Source organism: Echiichthys vipera, assembly GCF_963691815.1.
Source record: "Echiichthys vipera genome assembly, chromosome: 7".
NCBI lineage: Eukaryota > Metazoa > Chordata > Actinopteri > Perciformes > Trachinidae > Echiichthys > Echiichthys vipera.
Genome location: NC_139832.1, coordinates 30,840,512 through 30,861,952, shown reverse-complemented (window position 1 = coordinate 30,861,952; position 21,441 = coordinate 30,840,512). Strand labels below are relative to the sequence as shown.

General features: G+C 41.7%; 1 protein-coding gene across 1 annotated transcript in view; it reads right to left on the bottom strand.

Annotated features, from left to right (window-relative positions):
• il34 (interleukin 34) overlaps positions 1 to 20,973 on the bottom strand; it is a gene marked incomplete at its 5' end in the record, with an annotated part of 63,007 nt that extends 42,034 nt beyond the window's left edge. Inside the window, one exon of the mRNA XM_083916174.1 lies at positions 20,928 to 20,973. Within this exon, the coding sequence (XP_083772300.1) occupies positions 20,928 to 20,973 (46 nt within the window). The remainder of the gene's footprint in view (positions 1 to 20,927) is intronic.
• Between the last annotated feature and the right edge of the window lie 468 nt (positions 20,974 to 21,441).

The following is a 21,441-nucleotide window of genomic DNA, read 5'->3' as shown; positions in this document are numbered from 1 at the left end:
TACGGGTGTCAGTGAGACTGTCGATGTCCTCCCCATGGGAATCACAGAGTTCCTCCTACACAGTTGTGTCAAAGCAGTCCTTCAGAGCCTCGTCAGCCTCATCGGACCATCTCTGCACTGTGTGGGCCACAGCTGGTTGCCTGTGTACCAGAGGTTTGTACACAGGCTGGAGATGAACCAGGTTGTGGTCCGATCTTCCTAGGGGAGGGAGGGGTGATGAAGTATGCCTCCTTGGTGTTGGCATAACACAAGTCCAGTATTTTACTGTCTGTCAGCGTGGAGGAATGATAGGCATTATTAAAGTCCCCAGAGATAAGAAGAAGGGCCTGTGGGTGCTCTGTCTGCAGCCTGCCTGTGACAGAGTCGACGACATCACAGGCTGCATCAGCGTTGGCAGAGGGGGGGATGTACGCAGCTATCACAATAACGTGCGGAAATTCCCGCGGCAGGTAATATGGCCTCATACCAACGGCTAACAGTTCAATGGTTCTTTCACTTCTTCGGCCCTTGGTCAGCTCATCACTGGACCCTCTACAGTTTGCCTACAAGCCAAGTCTAGGTGTGGAGGACGCTATCATCTTCCTGCTCAGCCGTGCCTGCACCCACCTTGACAGAGCGGGAACCACTGTGAGAATCTTGTTCATGGACTTCTCCAGTGCGTTCAATACCATCCGGCCTGCTCTGCTGGGACATAAGCTGACGGCGATGCAGGTGGACCTTCCCCTGGTTTCCTGGATTACGGATTACTTGACGGGTCGACCACAGTATGTCAGACTGCAGGACGGAGTGTCTGACACTGTGGTCAGCAGTACTGGAGCTCCACAGGGAACTGTTTTTCCCCATTTCTGTTCACCCTGTACACCTCAGACTTTCAGTTCCTCTCTGAGGCCTGCCACCTGCAGAAGTTTGCTGACGATTCTGCAATTGTTGGCTGTGTCAGTGAGGGAAAGGAGGAGGAATACAGGGGTGTTGTGGACTCCTTTCGTCGACTGGTGTGCAGCTAATCACCTGATTCTAAACGCCACCAAGACTAAGAGTAAATCTGCCCCCACACCCATCTCCATCAACGGCGTGACTGTGGATGTTGTCCAGGATTACAAATACCTTGGAGTATACCTGGACAACAAACTGGACTGGTCCAAGAACACTGAGGCTATCTACAAGAAGGGCCAGAGTTGTCTCTATTTCCTGAGGAGGCTCCGGTCATTCAATGTATGTAACACCATGCTGCGGATGTTCTATCAGTCGGTGGTAGCCAGTGCCATCTTCTTTGCTGTTGTGTGCTGGGGCAGCAGACTGAGGGCAGCAGACGCAAAGAGGATCAGTAAGATCGTCAGGAAGGCTGGCTCCGTCCTTGGGGTCAAACTGGACTCTTTGGTGGCGGTGTCTGAGAGGCGGATGCTGTCTAAACTGCACAGCATCCTGGACAACAACTCTCACCCTCTCCACCAACTGCTGACCTCCAGCAGAAGCACCTTCAGCCACAGACTCATTCTCCCCCAGTGTAATACTGAACGCCGGAGAAAGTCTTTTCTTCTGGCGGCCATCAAACTTTATAACTCATCTCCCCCTGGTCAGGTAAGGAACAGTGGAGACACTGTATCCTGAAAATGTCACTTTGTCACTTTATATCATCACTGCACCACTTTATTCAGTTGTACTGTCACTTAGTTCAGTAAGAAATTTTGCTATACTACACTGTCACTTTATACCACCACTACATCACTTATTTTTGTGGTACTGTAACTTACTGCTGCTACACTTTACACTGTCTCTTTATATCACCACTACATCACTTTATTAATTTATTAATGGTACTGTAACTATCTGCTGATACATTAACTGTGCTTAGGACATGCTGCTACATTTCACTGTGGTTTACTGTAACTTATTGTAACTAACTTCAGTACGAAATGCTGCTACACTCCACTGTGCCATACTGTCACTTAGTTATGTAGGAAATGCTGCTACATTTTTAACATTTTTAACACTTATAACTTATCGCTCCTTTTCACTTATTAGTTTGTACTTATTTCATTTCAATCTGCTGCTAAACTGCACGCTGCGTATTGTTGTATATTGTATATACCTACGCTTAACCACAATGTCTGTTGCACTCTGTCACACTTAGTTCATTGCTTGATTTATCTGATGTTAGCTTTATTTGATTTGATTTATGTTTATGCTTATTGTTAATTCGATCCTTTTCCACCTTTGTATTGAAACTGTTGCAAAATAATTTCCCTCGGGATAAATAAAGCTTCTTGAATCTTGAATCTTGAATGTCCTTACAGCAGAGTTGCTCCTTAATAGTGATGTGCCCGGAGTTACACCATCTATCATTCACAAACACTGCCTGCCCTCCACCTTTCCTCTTACCACTCTCCCTCGTCCTGTCCGCCCACAGCAGCTTGAATTGGGGAGAGATCTCACATTCCCCATGATGATGGACGGGAGGACTGGTCTGTATCTCCTTCTCCTGGGGCGGCGCAGCTCCCCCTTCTCCTCCTCTTTAGTTCACAGGAAACATCTGGTCTCTCATGGGGCAGCACCACTGTGTTGCAAAGCGTCAACAGCTGATCCCTACTGTAAACAATAGGGCCATGGCTGCGATCGCAGTCCTCAGACAAAGATGTGAAAAATGCAGAAAACAAAAGAGAGTAAATACGCCGACTTTGTTCTCCATGGTGCACTGGCACATTCAAAAACCCAAACACCCTAAAAGAATATATTAAGTAGAAGGAAAAGAGCTCAACCGTTACAGGCTGCCACTAGCGCGGCTCCATCTTCAAAGAATGTACTCTTCACAAATGAGCACCACTTTTGTGATTTTTGAAGTAAATGTAATCACCAGAAGTGAAAAGCTAATGTTAGGCTATAAACAAATAACACCACCTGCTCACCGACCTGCTCCACCACCACACTGCTTTCTGCAGCCTGCTAACGTAATTTAGCATATGCCTAGCTTGAGGCGTGTGCCTGTGATATAGTAACATGCAAGAGCGGGGACCTGTGGCGTGTGCACGAACTGTGACTGACAGTAAGCTCTCACACAGCTCTGTGATGAGTGGACAGGAGGATACTTGCACGGTGAATCTTGCAAAACAAAAACCTAAAACCGGATGATTTACGTAGTTCCATCAGAGCATAGTGTCGACTTCAGTGAATGTGATCAAACAAATGTTGCTGACAGCACGTTTAAGTTCAAAAATACGAACTTACTTTTTGGTTTTTAGAACTCACTGCAGCACTCTATGACTGGGTTGGACTCTTGGAAAACTTCTCTCCTCTCGAAAAATTCATGCAAATCAATCTTTTAGTCTGGATCAAAGTGGTGAACCAACCAACATCGCCATCCCTTGCTGAATATGACTCCCCGTACCTCTTTGTAATAAAACCTTGAAAACATCTCTTTCTCTTCTATAATCAGAGAAGAACGTCATGACTTCTGCCTCTGTTTTGTTAGCAACAGCTCATTACATGCATTTGAATCTATAACGAATCAAAGTGTTTTCTCCTATTTAAGGACTCCAATAATGTTTTACCTTCTGTTAAGATGTCCAATCTTTGTGTATTCATACTATTCACTTCAAATATCTGGTTTCACCCTGACCTCTGATACCCTTTTAAAACTCATCCTGTTGCTGATAGTATGTGGAGTGTTCATTTCTGGTATGCTTCAGCTGTCATTTCAGTATTTCATGGACTTCACTACTCCAAATCTAAGGTCCAGTCCTGGGAGCCTCTTTACAGACCCAAACCAGGTCTCCATCCAGCCAGCAGCTCTGCAGGTGTGGATCAAACTTGATGAATCGCTGTTTAGGTTCAAAAGAGTTTCTGAAATTGCTGTAATGCATTCTGTTAAGAATAAAGATGTGAGGACATTTTATTATTCCTCACACTAAACTGCTAAAATGTATACTGACAGAAAATAGATTTAAAACCAGATGGCCTCCAGATGGTCTGTGGTTTTCTAAAAGACTAATCTGTGTGTCAATCACAACTAGTGATAGTTCACCTCAGATCCACAGAGGCTGTATCAATTACACTAAGGATGGTGTCAGAGCCTACTCACACTGTCCTTTTGGCCGCGGCCAAAACCGTTTTTTCAGCTAAAGCCTAGTACCTTTAAGCAGTGTGAGTGCACCCGCTCCGCGCTCAACTGCGGCCAGCGGACCGTCCACGGCCCGCTTGAAAGAGGTGGGCTTTGGCGGAGCCGTTTGCACATGTACGAGCACGAGCGTGCGCACGTGTACGAGCACGAGCACGAGCCCTACGGCAGTATCGTTATGTCCCCCTGTTCGGACATGTAAATAGAAGGACGGACCATGCGCGGACATTTAACAACAACAACAATGGTGGTGAAAGGTTCACGTTGGTGTGATGCGGAGGTGGAGTGTTTACTGCAGATTTGGTCGGATGAAAATGCACAAAAACTCAGAGGTCTGTGGAAAGATTTGTAAACAAAGCCACACACACGCGATCAATGCGTGTGACGTGTTACGGCGTGATGGCGTATGGACAGCAAGAAGCATTGGCCGGCCCTGGCAGTGTGAGTACAAACGGGGCTGGGGCGCGGGGGGGAGAGGGAGGGGGGACAAGTACCCTAAAGTCCGGGTCGCGGTCTGGAAGGACAGTGTGAGTAGGCCCTCAGAGGGCTCAAACTTTAACTGCAGTTGAAAATTACCAACAATTAGCCCAGATCAGGGGGGCTTTAGGTGCTCTGTGTTGCGTACACAGCATCCAAGCGTGAGGAGAGGAAAAGAGAAAAGAAAAGCCACTGTAAATTACAGCAAAACGCAGTTAAGACTCACACTGAGCTGAAATGCAAACACTGTGCTAAGGAATGTGTAAAGAATAAAAATAACAAAACGAATATCCAAATAATTGGGTCCAGCCCAAGTAAAGGCTACTCAACTACAAATCTGTCAGTGTTTATGACAACATTATACATATTTACATTTCTGACATTAAGAGACACAGTAGTTACAATAGTACTGTAGTAGTAGTTGTAGTAATAGTAGTAGTAATAATTCTTACCTAGAATGGAAACCTATACAAATTGATTGGTCAAAACTAGGGATGTCCGATAATATCGGCCCTCCGATATTATCTGCCGATATTGAGTTAAAAATGTATAATCGGGAATTATCGGTATCAGGTTTTTTACAACCGATATTTGTTCTGTAGGCTTCAGCATTTCCGAGTCTGCATGAATGCAACATGGGACGTTTACAGGCGCGTGCTTGATGACGTATAGTTCCTCGAGCCACGTTATGCCATGCCCAGTCGCAAGTATTTCTCAGACCAGTGCTTAGCCGAATTGTACAGCATTGTTTACAGTCACGTCGAGAAGCTAATTTTCTGTTGCTGTATCCATTAGATCCACTACAGATATCTGGTCTTCAAGCGTTAACCAGGTCAGCATGTTGAGCTTGACTGCTTGACTGCTAATTTATTGATTGTATTATTTGCCAAGTTATGGACAGTTACTCAGTCTGGAAAAAGAGGACTATGTTTGTTAACTACTCTTGACTGAAGATATGCGTCTTCCTTGTTTTGATAATGTCTGTAGTATTGTTTGAGGCAAAATATTCTCTCTAAAAACACAAACAAATAAATGGCACTTTTTTCAATAACTTATTTTGTACAGACAGTGTTTACATTTGAAAAGCCATGTTGCATTTATGTATGCATCTAGTGGGGCATCACAATAAAATTAGGCATAATGTGTTAATTCCATAATAGGTGATATGTGATGTTGTTATCTTAACAATTTTGTTTTAAAAAGACAGCATATAATGGTATCGGGTGATATCGGTATCGGAAATTAAGGGTTGGACAATATCGGTATATCGGAATATCGGATATCGGCAGAAAAGCCAATATCGAGCATCCCTATCAAAACTGTACTGAGGATACTCTCTGTGACCAATCTAAGGCTAGATTTAGAAAAGGGTCAATTGGTTTGTGGCAATTCATGAGTTGCATATTTGTTTGAGAGCTTGAAATCAACTATAATGATAAGCAATAGGCTACATAAACAATACAGAGATAGTTGGAGAAGTAGTTGGGTCAATAGTGGGTGAATCAAACAATGTGGGCATATTCAGTGGGAGTTAAAGTGAAATTCTGGCGTAAAATCATTCCAGTAGCCCCCAAGTCAGAACTTGGCATACTTGGTATTAAGAAACGCCCACTTTCTATATGTCCAGGGACGGAGTGTTCACACGCTCAGTAGTTAAATCCCTTTAGTTCACTTAGCAGCTGGCAAAATATCACACGGGAATCGTCTTTTGTCTTGAGACGCTGCAGCATTTCTTAGCTCAGTGCACTACTTAACATTCACTTGGTCTCAACTTTTCTACTAGCATTAACTAAGACAAAACTCCACTCTGCCCTGCATGTATGTTCTGCATTCAACGTCACTCTCTCACTCGCTCCACCACTCACTCTCCCTGCGTACACACCATAGTACACGCATGCACTACGTACTGGTCTGCTATTCTCTGAGAGATACGCTACTTTTACAACAGCCTTAATCAAGAACAAACAGTGAATCTGGGGAAAAATGGTATTCTCGCTGTTTCATCAAGTTTCTCTCTATCTCTTTATATTTTATGATGCTACAAATTATATCAAGCTACGAAGTATTATTGATTTATTCATGAAGACACTTTATTCACATTTATTTGATCAATAATATGTTTTGGTTTAAGAAAATGAATTTAAATATAGGCATTTTTGCTTAAATTGTATCTTAATATAAAAACCAGACATTCACTGTATTTAAAATATTTTGATAAACTAAAACCACTTTAAAATAAGAATGTGTTAAATTACATTTTCAACTCAAAAGACTTTGACTTAATTTTAAATGGCTGCCAAAGTGAACACTGGGTGATACGGATCACTCATAACTGCTTGTTTGTCAAATCACATGTTTTAATTTCCAGATGAGTATAAGCGAATGGCTGATTATAAGAAAGGCGAGTGATGACCATGGGGAGAATGAGGTTAGATAGGTTAGGCAGGGTAAAGGTTTTGGACGTACCAAGTTTTAAAGTAGTATGCTAGACATTTTCCCATTACTGTGCACATCCCAGCAGTGAACGCTTTGCAGGCTCACATCTTTTTCTCCCATGCTCTTCACCTCCACTGCTACAACTCCATTCTAGGGGAAACACTGCCATTTATCAACTATTAAGGCCCGGTTTGAGAGAGGTGGGCTTTTGAAAAGCACGGATGCACATGTATGAGCACGAGCATGCGCACGGCTATGAGTCCTGATGTCTATTTATATACGTCGGTTCCTGTGTTAGACCTTTAAAAAGATGCCACCGAACGGTTCGCTGCGGTTGATGCAGAGGTGGAGTGTTTACTGCAGATTTGGTCACATGAAAAAAACAAAAAACAGTCTGACAAAACTCTGAGGGGTGATGACGTATAAGCAAGAAGCATTCGAGCCGAGGCCCAGATCATTTCATGTAATGTGAGTACAAGCGGGCGGTGGGGGAAGATCTGGGCCAAGTGTGAGTGCACCCTAAGAAACCTAAGTAGCTATAGCTTTACTATAGATACCACTCTATCCAACCTTCACCATGAATACATACAATCTGTACGATTCATACCGTAGGTCACATTCACCATTCAGCTGCAGCTCAAGCTAATTTAAGCCAGAAAAGAAGCTTTCTCCAGCTATTGATGTGACAGATTTTCACTTGTAATTAATTATGGAAACTAAATAAATGGTAACCCCCTTTATATGTCTGAAGTGGATTTGAATTTCTCTACCCCTGACTACAGTATTCCACTTTCTAAAAAAAGATTTTGAATTTTGATTTCTTTTGAATGTGGGTGGGAGAGTGAAAGTGCTGCTACACCATCTGGAAATCATTGCATGTAAACAGCACAGTAGAAAAAACATTGACACAACACTGATTACTGTACGATAACACAGGCAAAAGCTACTCAGGAAAGAACAGACATGACTTTTGTTTGGATCATTCAGTGTATATAAATACCACTTCACAGCTCCCCAAAGTGCCCCCCCCCCCCCCCCTCCATATTTATGGCTAGGACATGGGGACAAAACTAACAAGTCAAAATACACCTCAAATACCTTTTTCCAAAGATGTTTTCTGTCATTTTATGTACAGTAGTTCTGATCACTTTGATGTGTGTTATTTGATGCTTAAAAAATGGGGTGCATGATGGCAAAATGCAGTCGTTATTATGAGTTATATGTGTGAACTCTGGCTGTATTCCTTGTTTTGTGTTCCACATGTTGGCCATGTGCATGTTGAGGAGAGTCGGCAGGAGAGTCTGCGAGACTACATATTGCTATGGGAAGAGCTGAGATAACTTAGAATAAATTTCACTTATATTATGACTGGATTTTGATTCCAAACTGGTCCTTGTGTTAGGAGCTTTCGTAACAGTATAACATTTTGATTGACAGCTGTGATTGACAGCTGAAGTTGAATCGCGATTGGTTGTGTGTATGGACGGGACTTTGATACAGCGGCTCCACTCCCCGATCACTACTGCGCTAGTCCATTCACAGTGGTGGAATAAAGACTGATTATGAGGAACATGCTATCTGTTTTGCAAGGGCATCATCTCATTAGCTCTGCCCAAGATAATTGTTATTGGTTTAAAGAAACAGAAACAAGCCCAAGCCTTTTTTGCTGATCAGGCAATGCTAAACTACTACTGCGGAGACTCTGGTTTGAAATTTATGATAAGCAGGTATCGTTAGCTTAATTTTTGTACAGTGATGTCAACACTGTCATACTTTACAGGCGTCAACAATAAAGGCTTCTTAATCAAAAACTACGCAACTGGACATGTTACAGCAGGAACGTGATCTGAAGCTGAGGAAAAATGAACATCTCCAACCAAGATTAAAGCTTTCCCTGGTGTTAGCATGTAGCTACATGTAGCAGTGTAATGGTATGTGAAAACACTGCAGTAACATCTGTTGTTGTTGTAATCTTGGCTGCCAATGATTTTCATTTATCTCTTGCTTTAGCAAGGCTTTCACATCAGGGACCCCAAAGTCCAGTTCAGCTCATTGATCTGTGCTCAGGTCCACTTGAAAAGATGGTCTTGAATACAGTTTATGTGTGCTCCGGTACATTTCCCATTAAAACCAACTGTACTAAGACACGGAAATGGACTGCTATTTAACGCAAGAAGCGGCCACAAGTAGAGTTGCAAAGGCATTTCTTAACGCTGCCAGTCTCCTCGCAAATCTGCAGCACACACTAATCTCAAACTCTGAACTGCCGCCCATGGATGATAAAGTTGGAAGGCATATATGAGTGCATTCCCAAAGTAGCTTTGAGATGGACTCCACCTGGAAAGATTAAACAAGGGAGGCCAAAAACAACCTGGCTGAGAACTGTGACCTTGGAACTGAAAACGGCTTGTTTAACATGGGTCAAGGCACAACATGCTGCAAAGGATAGGGCCAGATGGAAGCACATACAGTGTTATGTTCCACAGGGATGGAAGAGGATGGAGTAATGTAACTGTATATTTAAGGAAACCCACAGGCACCAATTGGATGTGCATGCTTTTGAAATTTTTTTCATTTGACCACAATTGCTCAACAGTCCTTTTTCCATATGCGGTTCTGCAGTGTAAACATTTTATTGATTGATTGACTGATTTATGTTATGGTGTTAGTTACAGGGTCTTTGCAGGTTTAAAGTTAAATTTAAGACTTTTTAGACCTTTGTAAAAGCATCATAAATGCAGATTAATCCCATTTCACATCCATACTGACAAAAAATTATGAAGCACATGAAGGAAAATCTGAGTCCCAGAATTACTTGCCAAGTCAGTGTATTTATGAACATGACCAACAGAAGTGCAATGTTACATTACAGAATCGTTTTACACTCAAAAATCACTTTTGCACTATACATTGTTAATCTAACCGAAGAAGAAAAAAAAACCTCATCCTGTAGTAGGCTGGCGTTTGCTGCTGGCTTTTTTGTGGGCATGTTGTGTTCCTCCGACTTTGCATGCGATGTAATAGGGATATAACGATACAATGGACTCACGATTCGACTCGATTCTCGATACTGAGTTGACGATACAATTTGATTGATCCCTTCTATTAATATCTACAAAAAAAATGTTCTCTTATCTTTTATAAACTATAAACATTGCATATTTCCTTTTCTTTCTCTGATCTCTGCATATTCACAAATGACTGTGTTTACCCGGACATGAATATCCATGGCTTATCCTGGTTATGATCATATTCAGGATCAGTGTCGGACATGTTACTTTAAAAAAGTAGTAAGTTACAGTTACTAGTTACTTCTACCAAAAAGTAACTGAATTAGATACTGACTTACAAGTTCTAAAAGTAACTAGTTACTATAGAAAGTTACTATTGAAAGTTACTTTAAAGTCAATTTTGAAATGCTCAAATGTGTCAAAGCATTTTACCCCTCTTTAACAGAACTTAAAATACATGTGCATGTTGAATTATTCATGATAAATCTGAATATTATAATGAAATGGACACTTAATACAATAAATTACTAACAGAAACAGTGTACACACATCTTAACTATTTGTTGTAGTGTTGCTGTGGGACAAAGTGAGACTTGTCTCCAATCACATTTCATGTATTATTGTACATATCATAATTACTATGTTTATATAGTGCATCAATAAAAATAACACAATAGATGTTTTGGAACTTTTGAGTTCATGAGAACACGATGATCCTATCATAGCATGCACACTGGTCTGGTCACTAGAATACCACAGTGATAACATACAAATTCCGACAAACACATTCACACTCGTGTTCACCTTACTTAAAAAAAGCGAACTCAAAGACTGGAGCGGTAACAGGCTTTCGCCGTTTAAGGTAATTCAGTATTGGGTCCCATGTCAAGATCAGATCTGGTTAAAGCCCGGGACTTTATTGCTGTGAAGCAAGTGAGCAGAATAAAACAAATAAAGTACAAAAACCAATGCACTCCAGCTAAATGTGGACCCCATCAGTCACAGCAGCTTAAACTTGAGGGACTCACACACACACACACACACACACACACACACACACACACACACACACACACACACACAATGTAAACACTTTATAATGTGGATTGATAACTGCAGCAAATGGATGAATGCAGATGGGCCACAACCTAAATTAAAAACACATTGTATCCTTGCGTGGATGTTTACATTGCTGGGAAAAAAGCCACATATTGACTCTCCTGACAGTCTTCACTGTATGTTACCACCACAAAGCATTCCTGAGCAACAATACTGCCAGGCTACGCTGAAACTTCACACACAGTTGATTTGCGTGGATGTTGTATCATGAAGAGCTGTCAGTTATCTGCTGCGACTCATCCATCATTATCTCTACAAAAGACCCTGCTGTTTAACTGAACATTTACTCTGTTAGATTTTCTTACACAAGTTTAAAGAAGCATATCCGAACATGGTAATTCATGCAATGGTTTTAAAAGTTCTCTGAGCATCCAGACAGCCATCTGCTTCCTTTCATTTTGAGAAGGAATAAATCCATTTGCAATGATTGAAACTCGACATAATCGGTCACATTTAACAGCATCTCATATTTTATTTTATTTTATTTTATTTATGGTTAAGCAGTTTTACAAAAGGTACATGGAGTATTTTACTGTGATTGGGAAATATGCTAATATTCTCTTTGTACAGTCCTGTGTTCTGGCATTACTATAGAAACATCTGAAGCAAATATATAACAGATGTCCAACTGCTTATGTAGTAAACTGACTTTTGCCTTGACATTTGAAATGGATCACCGGTCACATTGTGTGTGCATTTTTTCACCTGGCTGTCATACTTTGATCATAAGACCAGGGAATCTGAAATATTGAACAGATAATGTATAATAGCTTTTACCTGCTCAAATTATATACTCAGAAATATAATCTGATATGTATATATTGGTATAATTGGCACAAAAACCCTGAGGGTGTCCTACAAAAGAATTGGTAGAATAAAGTTGAGAAACTTAAACAAAGTATACATTTTTGGAAGACTCTTCTAATTTCTCTTGAAGATTAATGCAATTAAGATGATTGTGTTGCCACATTTCCTACATCTTTTTCAGTCTCTTCCATGTTACATTGCCCAGTACTACTTTCAACAATTACATTCAATAATTGTACCTTAGCCATCAGGATCTCCAAAAAACACCTGTGTGTGGCTTTGCTTTACCAAACTTTAAAATGTATTGCCAGGCAGCTCATTTGTCTACGCCTTGCCTGGTTATGCTTAGAACAATCGCTATGTAACAAGACCTCCTTGCTAGCATTGCTCAACATCCCTGCCAAAATTAGGAAGTCACAGTATAATAACAGCTTTGTAATCAATGGTACACTACGTACATGGGAGCAGATAAAACTTCATATCAAAGCCCCAAGTGTATATATTGATACTCCAATCTGTGAAAATCACACTTTCGTACCTAGCCTAAATGGTATTGCTTTTTTTGCCTGGAAATGGAAAGGTATTAATAACATACATGATTTGTATTGGGGGGGGGGGGGGGGTACAAAGCTTTAAAGTTTTGAAAAAAACACAATGGAGACTATTAATAGTCTGGACCTGGGCACGTGTGGGGCAATCTATGTTTTCTATTGAATGCCTCATGATGGAGCTCCAGTGAATTGAGAAACTTATAAAAAAGCATGGACAGACGAGTTGAATATGGAAATAACTGATGAGATTTGGGAAGAATGTCTAAGAAACGTACAAAAGTGTTCAGTTAACACCAGGCACAACTTAATACAGTATAAATTGCTCAACAGACTCCATTACTCACAAGAAAAGCTACAGAAATTTTACCCGGATGTCCCACCAACATGTGACCAATGTACATCCTTGGTAGGTACTCTAGCACATTTATTCTAGGCATGTAGTAAACTTCATTTATTTTGGAAATGTATTTTTGAGTGTTTTTCTAAGGATTATGGTAAAAAATTTGGCACCCAACCCTCTGGTTGCTATCCTGGGGTCGACGAGTGTCCTGTCGCCTGTCAATAAATTTGAAAGAAGAGCAGTTTAATTTGGGATGCTGATCGCTAAAAAGCTGATTTTATGAGTGTGGAAAACGGACTCTGTGCCTACCTTTAACTTATGGTTAGGAGAACTGTTAAACACTTTACATCGGGAGAGACAGATTCTACAGTGAAGAGGGGATACGTTTGATAAAACATGGGACCCAATACTGAATTACCTTAAACAGCGAAAGCCTGTTATTGCTCCAGTCTTTGAGTTCGCTTTTTTTAACTTTCTAAACTTTTATTCTCTTTTTGTTTGTTCTGTTTCTTCACCCTAACTTCTGTGAAGTTCTGCCCTCTACAATGAGGTTACTTTCGATTGCTTTCGTGTTTCTTTTTGCGCTGTTTTTATCAATGCCGCTTCCACCAGGACACGCTCTCTTTGTTTACTCCGGTGAACAGCTGATCACGCTAATGCCTGCCGGCATAGCGGCAAGACCAGCTGATATTCCACCCAAACTCTGGAGAAATACACACCGGGGAAACAGAGGTGGGAAGAAACGGGTTAGCACCAAGATCGGTAAGCGGAAAGGAAGGGCGCTTTCCGTTCTAGTAAACCGCAGATAGTGTAATCCTGATCATATCACAGCAGCCCTATAGCCCGAATGTTGAACTGCTGACCATCTGCCTAGAGAGATCCCGCATGTAATCCCTGTTGCTCTGCACATCCCTCCCTCTGAAAACCCGACTTCTTCCTGCAGCATCATACAAACCACCATCTACAGACTCCAGACTCCAGTGCCCTCATCATCATGTTGGGAGACTTTAACCACGTCACTTTGGATAGAGTTCTGTCGACTTTTCAACAGTATGTGAGCTGTCCTACCAGAGAGGAGAGGACTCTGGACCTGATGTATGCTAACATTAAGGATGCATACATCAAAATAATAAACTCCAGCGTAACAACATGAGGGATGTGCAGAGTGAGCATGAGAACCATCACCGGGTTCCAGAACACTGGTAGCACAGGGTTGGAGGACCGTGTGGACCAGGCCAAAAAAACTGAACCTATTTTTCAATAGGTTTGATACAGCGGCGCATACCCCACGTGAATCTGCTGCTGCTGGCCCCTCAACCAATGTCACTTTTCCGCCACCTACTCCTCCTCTTTACAGACCCCTTGTCTGCCCCTCACCACCTCACTTCACACCTACCTATTCCACCCTTCCCCCCATCTCTACATCATGTCCTCCACAACCTGACGACCTCAGCCCTCCCCCAACGGACACCTTTACAGTATCCTTCACGCCTGACCTGGGGAGAAGACAGCTGACGAGACTCCACTCTGGCAAAGCTGCAGGCCCCGATGGCGTATTTCCCACGGTGCTTAAAGCCTAGGCCCCCCAGCTGTGTGGAGTACTGAGTCAATTCTACAGCCTGGACCTGCACCCCCAGAGGGTCCCTGTGCTATGGAAGAAGTCCTGCTGCGTGCCTGTGATAAAGACACCGCGTCCAAGTGGCCCTCAGGACTAGAGACCGGTGGCCCTGACGTCCCACATCATGAAGACCATGGAGAGACTCGTCCTGGAGCAGCTAAGGCCTATGGTCAGGCCCTTCACTGATCCACTACAGTTTACAGTCATCTGGACAAGCCTGTGAGCACTTTGAGAGTGATGTTCTTTGACTTCTCCTGTGCATTCAACACCATCCGTCCAACTCTACTGGGTGAGAAGATGCTGCGATGCAGATGGAGGCCCCCATCGTGTCCTGGATTGTGGATTACCTGATGGGCAGACCACAGTATGTACGCCTACAGATCTGTGTCTGACAAGGTGGTCAGCAACACTGGGGCCTGAAAGGGGACTGTCCTCTCTCCCTTTCTCTTCAACCCTCTTCACCTCAGACTTCAACTATTGCAGTCCGGCCATCTTCAGAAGTTTTCTGATGACTCAGCAGTAGTTGGCTGCATTGGAAAGGGGGATGAAAGTGAAACAGGACTGTTGTGAGTCACTTGGAGTGAGCTGAATCATCTGCACCTCAACGTGACTAAAACAAAGGAGCATGTAGTGGATCTGAGGAGGGTGAAAACACCTGTAATGCCTGTCTCCATCCAGGGGGTCCCTGTGGACACTGTAGAGGAGTATAACCTGGGGGTGAACTTAAATAATAAACTGAACTGGACTAGAAATGCGAAATGCTGTCTACAAAAAGGCAGCCTCCTTCTCCCTGAGGAGGCTGAGGTCCTTTAACATCTGCCGGATGATGCTGAGGATGTTTCATGAGTCTGAATCCTCTTGGCAACAGCTGGCTAAGCTCCGCTCTGTTGTTGTTCTCAATCGCTTATGTCTGGTCAAATCTGTGGTTAAATCAACACATCAATGTCTCTTTCTACTCTGAAAAATGAAAGGTCGACACAGAAAACCACCAGTTCACCAGAGAATGGACAGAAGTTTTTGTTTCTAAATGTCACTGAGCCTGTGTTTACTCTGCATTTTAAGAAATTTCAGTGTCAGTCATATATATATATTTATATATATATATATATATATATATATATATATATATATATATATATATATAGTTATATGTTATATATATTTATATTCTGTTTTTCTAATATATGTTGTCTGTATAATATTTGTTTGTATATCTGGAGTTTTGTAACGAAAATAATTTCCCCCTTGGATTATTAAAGTATTTTTGATTCTGATGTTTTTCTATACATGACAGGGATTCAATGATTGAAAACATGAAGTCTTTGAATAACACGGTAAAGAATTTAAAGTGACTCCCCGGCCCTAGAGGGCAGAGACGTTTAACAGCACCCACTTAGTGGGTCATAAGATAATTGATGAGATACATTTTGTATTAGTTTATACATTTTTTAGGGAAATATTACACATTTTACCTTTAGTCCAGGAAAAACAATAATAAGAACAATTTGGGTACTTTAGTCCATAGTTGTCTGTGTTTCGACCTCTGTGAAGATTAGGCAAATTAGTCCACTAATGTATGAAAAACAGATGTGACGAGGACTGCTAGGGCATTTTATATGATCATTTATCTTCTTTCAATGAAATCATATATCTGATATGGTGACACTCGATTACATCATCTAAATGAATGATAACGGCCCATACTAACTCAAGTTTCTCTGAAAATAAAGATATATTTTTTGAGTATCATTTGAAAATTGTGGTTTTGTTAATAGATCACGCAATTTGTGTGCATGCATTTAAACAAGGTCAGAGTTTACTTGTTTTTTTCTCTATGATTTCACATGAAACTTTTCTTAATCAAATTGTCAAAATGTGTATTTGTATTCACACAGTAGCTCACAAAAATAGACTTTACCATTATTTTATATATTAAATTAGTAGAAACTATTCTATTACATGATATACCGTTTATCGTTATTGAAATATGAAATGATAGAAGATTTTGGCCATATCGTCCAGCCCAAGCTCCTAATAGTCGCAGCAGTAAACACTGCAGCCTGCTGGCCTGTCCGTCGCAATTACATGAGACTTTGAAAAACAAATCATTGATTTTTTCTCACTGACATTTACTGCTGCATCATTTACTGCATAATTTACTGCTGCATGTTGGACGTAATAAATGAAATGCAGGGTAAGAGCATCTGTCTCCACAGTAAATCATCTGTTGAGTACTTAACGGATATATATTTGTGCTAGAATCTAACCACTGTAAGAAAAATCAGAAAATAACATTTAACTCTTTCACAACTCTCTCTCTCTCTCTCTCTCTCTTTAAGGAAGCTGACAACAAAGCATAACTTTTCTTTCAATGTTATCAAACAAACAAATAGAAATCCTCTTCACTCATCCTGAAATGTTCATAAGTCCTTGTCCCTTGTTTTATAAATGAAGCAGAACACAAGTTGAAGCAGCAACACTGTGTTTAACCAATCCCTGCTAACTCCACCCCGAAGGTTCAGAAAGTACCATCCTCCAATCAGGTACTTTTTGGCAGGGTAAAATGTCCCTGATTTAGACCCTGGTCCCTGCGGTCAAACACAACGAGCCCCTCAAGGGTTCAGAGTCTCTGGGGAAAGTCCCTGCGGTCTGGAAGGGACTGAAACAGACCAAGCAGACCGTCGGAAGAAAAGGTCTTCTTGGGCCCCTCTCATCTCCAGGGCGCTTACCATTACTTAACCATTAGCGGAATTGTAGCAATGTCTGTTGTACAAATGTCAGAGAGGGGCAAAGAGGAGAAAGGAGCCAGGCTGCAGATGCAGATAGCACTGCTGTTAAGGCCAGCTGCGCTGGAGGGATAGAGGAAGTGCCAGAGCAGGTGGACAGAGAGAGACAGAGAGGGGAGAGTCAGTCTGCAGATGAGAGCGGAGCAGAAGAGGCGAGCTGAGCCTGACAGAGGGTGGAGGGAGACAATGCGTCGGCCTCTGAGTCAGACCCAGAGTGAGCAGAAGTTATGTGCGTCAGAGCCGAACTGTGCCCACACAGCATAGGGCCTGATTACTATCACTATACTATAAAGAAAATCTTGTCCCGGGCAAAGGGAGGACACGCGGCGGGTCTGGCGACAGTTACATTAAGGAACAACAGTAGCTGGTTAGGATTAAGCCACCAAAAGGACAAGGCTAGGATTGTATTAAAAAGGAAAAGGTTGTGGTTTGGCTTAGTACTTCAAGGACACGAACACTGATGGGACACAAACTCCGGTCACCCTCTTGTTTTGGAACCCATCCACCAGCGCAACCTACCTCCCTAAGCTAAGAAAAGTGGTCAGCAGGTTTCCCCCAGCCACTGAAGCGGCATGAATGGCTGCAAAGCGCAGATGGCTGCCAAGTGGCAAGCGCCAACCATTTGCTGCGAATGCCTGAGATTGCACACGGCAAAGCTGCCTGCTCGCCAGTCTTTCTATTTATTGTGGGTCTTCACTACGCTTCAGCGGCTGGTGGAAACCAGCCATTATACTACGGCACCTCATTTTAAAATGTGGAATACACACAAAATAAATACGTGAAATACACTTGACTTACGCTGCATTGATTTCTACAGTAATAATTATATAATAATATTATATAATAATAATAATAATAATAATAAAAGACCATCATAAAGCCATCAGGTATGCAGTTTGACTGGGACACTACTGCCAGACAAAGAAAAGACATCCTACCAAAACACATTTTCATCCAGAAAAATGCTGTCCTCGCTTTCAGTGACCTGTCCCCAGCTACTGCTGTCCCCAGAAATGTCCCCACTGTGACTGAGAGATCCCAAAATGGAGTATAGGAAAAAAAGCCCAGCCCAGAGCAGAATGTCCATCTAGAACGCCAATATTTCTGGGATTTTGATTGGTGCAATAGCTGCAGGGTAGAATATTATTTCCCTTCGCGAGAGGCAGCTACAGGTACGAGATTCTTTCATGGAATTCATGCATTCATTCATCCAGCTATAGTACACACAGCAGAAATATCACTGATTGGTGTACTAAAGGTGTTCCTTTAAGTGTTACTGTTTATCATCTATGTTATATGTTATTTAACGTTATCTGTATTTATTAGGAATGAGCAACTACAGCATTATCTGTTTCAGTACTCAGGGTGGGCGGAACCTAACCCAGTGGTGGGCGGGATTTAACCCTCACGTTGGTTGAGTTGTCTTGAAATGGCCAGGCCTTTAACCAGTATGTAATTTTAAGCATAATATTGATATAGTTGATCAGAAATAGTTATGTTTATTGCTGATTAGAAAATTATTTCCAGGACAGCATCAGCATCGAGCTTCAGATCCATGGTTTTGATCACGACAGCAAACAAACAACAATGAATACAACACATGAATGTAACGAACAAGAGTTAACATACTTAACATAACTTTCTTTTTCTAACTTTTCATTTTTTATGATCAGTGGGAATAACTTTTGTTTGGTACTTTTTTATCTCAACAGCATTGTGTGTGTGTGTGTGTGTGAGTGTGTGTGTGTGTGTGTGTGTGTGTGTGTGTGTGTGTGTGTGTGTGTGTGTGTGTGTGTGTGTGTGTGTGTGTGTGTGTGTGTGTGTGTGTGTGTGTGTGTGTGTGTGTGTGTGTGTGTTTGGGTGTGTGTGTGTGTGTGCAGCCTAATTAATTTGTAACATTTATACCACTACTACCTTTATTTTTTATTGAATACAGCAAGAACGTGTCAGACACTCGGTTAAAATAGAAAAAAGAAACTAATCTCCAACAGGCAGAGATGCAACATGAGTCCCATTCTACCAAGCAGCACGTCTGAACAAACCCACGTTTACAGAACTCTGTTGTTAATAAGTGAGTACAAACCAAAGTTAAAACAGACCTGAAGCTGAAGAAACTTAAAAGTTAAAGGAAAAGACCTGTGAGTGAGGGAGAGAAAGAGCGTGTGTGTGTGTGTGTGTGTGTGTGTGTGTGTGTGTTGGGAGGGGGACACAGCAGCAGAGCGGGGCTGTGTAAAGCCTATCACAGAAGGCAGACACAGTCCTCTAATGAGGATTTTAATTCAATCCAAGCACGGATATTGACGCGTATTACTCGTATCATAGTCGTACTCTGCAAAAGTGGGTTATCCAGCTCATTTATTATCTACAATGTATGTGATAAAACAGATCTGTTTGTCTGTCAGCCACAGCTATTGCTAACATTATTAGCAGCAATGCAACTAACTGCTTAACACTACTTTAGGTCACACAGTTTTATTTCTATGACATTTCAGTTTCACTGTAGCTCCTTAGAGGTAGTTGGTAACTTGTCATTAAATAAAACCAGAAACTTATTATAACGAACTATTCATCACAAACTTGAACATCAGTGTCAGTGACGACCAGTGAGGCCACTAACATGTTAGCCTACTTAGTAACGCTACTCTAGTCTGACTCCTTTTTTTCAGTGACGAGGCTAGTCCAACACGTTACTATTTCCACATCAGCATGACAGACCCAACTCTTCAATGTAAATATTTTTGAGCTGAGTTGTTTTTGCTCTGACAAGACATCTTACCCAGTTGCGTTAGCATGGTTCAAATGCTTAGAGCTAAACAATCTTTAGAGTAATATTCCAACAGCAGCAGGATGAACTAAAAGTTTAAAAAGACTTCCGTTCATAATGGGTATGCTACATATTTTATCCAGTTTAGTTAGGCTCTAGTAAAGAAAGGGAAACCTGAAAGCAGGTGATGATGACCTTAAAACCATATCTATTCTAAAACCATATACCCCAGGTTGTCATTCAACATGAATTGTGTCATTTTCCATTTCAAACTCTTGCCCAAATCTTGTGAAAATCATGTGGTGTGAGGAGGAGGCCTTAGTTTAGGTGAAGTGTCTGATACCTGTTTATTACCGCTGCTTTTATGGATGTTCTTGATCTCAGCTACTTTGATCAGACAAAAAAAAAACTCAATGTTAATCGTTTCGTTTGCTTTACTGAATGGTAAGGGCGGTGACCCTGTTTTTAGTTTTTCAAACAGGAAAAAGCTACATGTTTTGAGCCTCTGAACTGAAAATGTCCCCAGATTTTGCCTAAAAAATCTGGTCACCATAGCCAGGCATGGCAGGATAACAGCAACTTCTCTCTCATCTTTCCACAATGTAGACACTACATGTAGACACGGACACTTATGATAACAATCCGTGCATGATAAGGATATTGATACTGATACTGATACTCACAGTTGACGTATATTGTTTGATTACATTGCAGCTCTGCTTTTTCCCAATTGGGAATACTCACACACTCTCTCTCTCTCTCTCTCTCTCTCTCTCTCTCTCTCTCTCTCTCTCTCTCTCTCTCTCTCTCTCTCTCTCTCACACACACACACACACACACACACACACACACACACACACACACACACACACACACACACACACACACACACACACAGGTCTCTTACCCATAATGCCTCCCAGCAGGTAGACTGAGGTGGAGTGTTGGACCATACTCTTGATCTTGAGTCCTTGGCTCCACAGTGCTTTAATCTCAGCACAGACACAAGGCTGGCCACGCACACAACACTGGTGTCTGCAATTCTTCAGTGTGTGTGTTTGGTGGGACTCACATGGGCTGTCAGCCTCCAGATCTTCATTGCATCGTGAGAATCTCTGGAACACACCAGCAGAGACAGATCCTGTTTTTTACAGCTCTTCTGTTTTTCCCTGTTGAAAACAAAGACAAAAACCAGTCAGGGAGCCAGATAGAGATTTTCATACATTAGTGGCCAGAAATAAATAATACTGTGGTGACGTGTCGCTACTGCAGCGCAATTGTTCACAAAGGGGGATCAGCAGTCAACTAAACATATGTAGGATTTGCTTTGTGTGTCTGATTATTATTAATGATTTCTAAACTACTTGAGTACTTGATACTTGAAAGTATCTACAGATAACTTTCATATGAATATATAATAC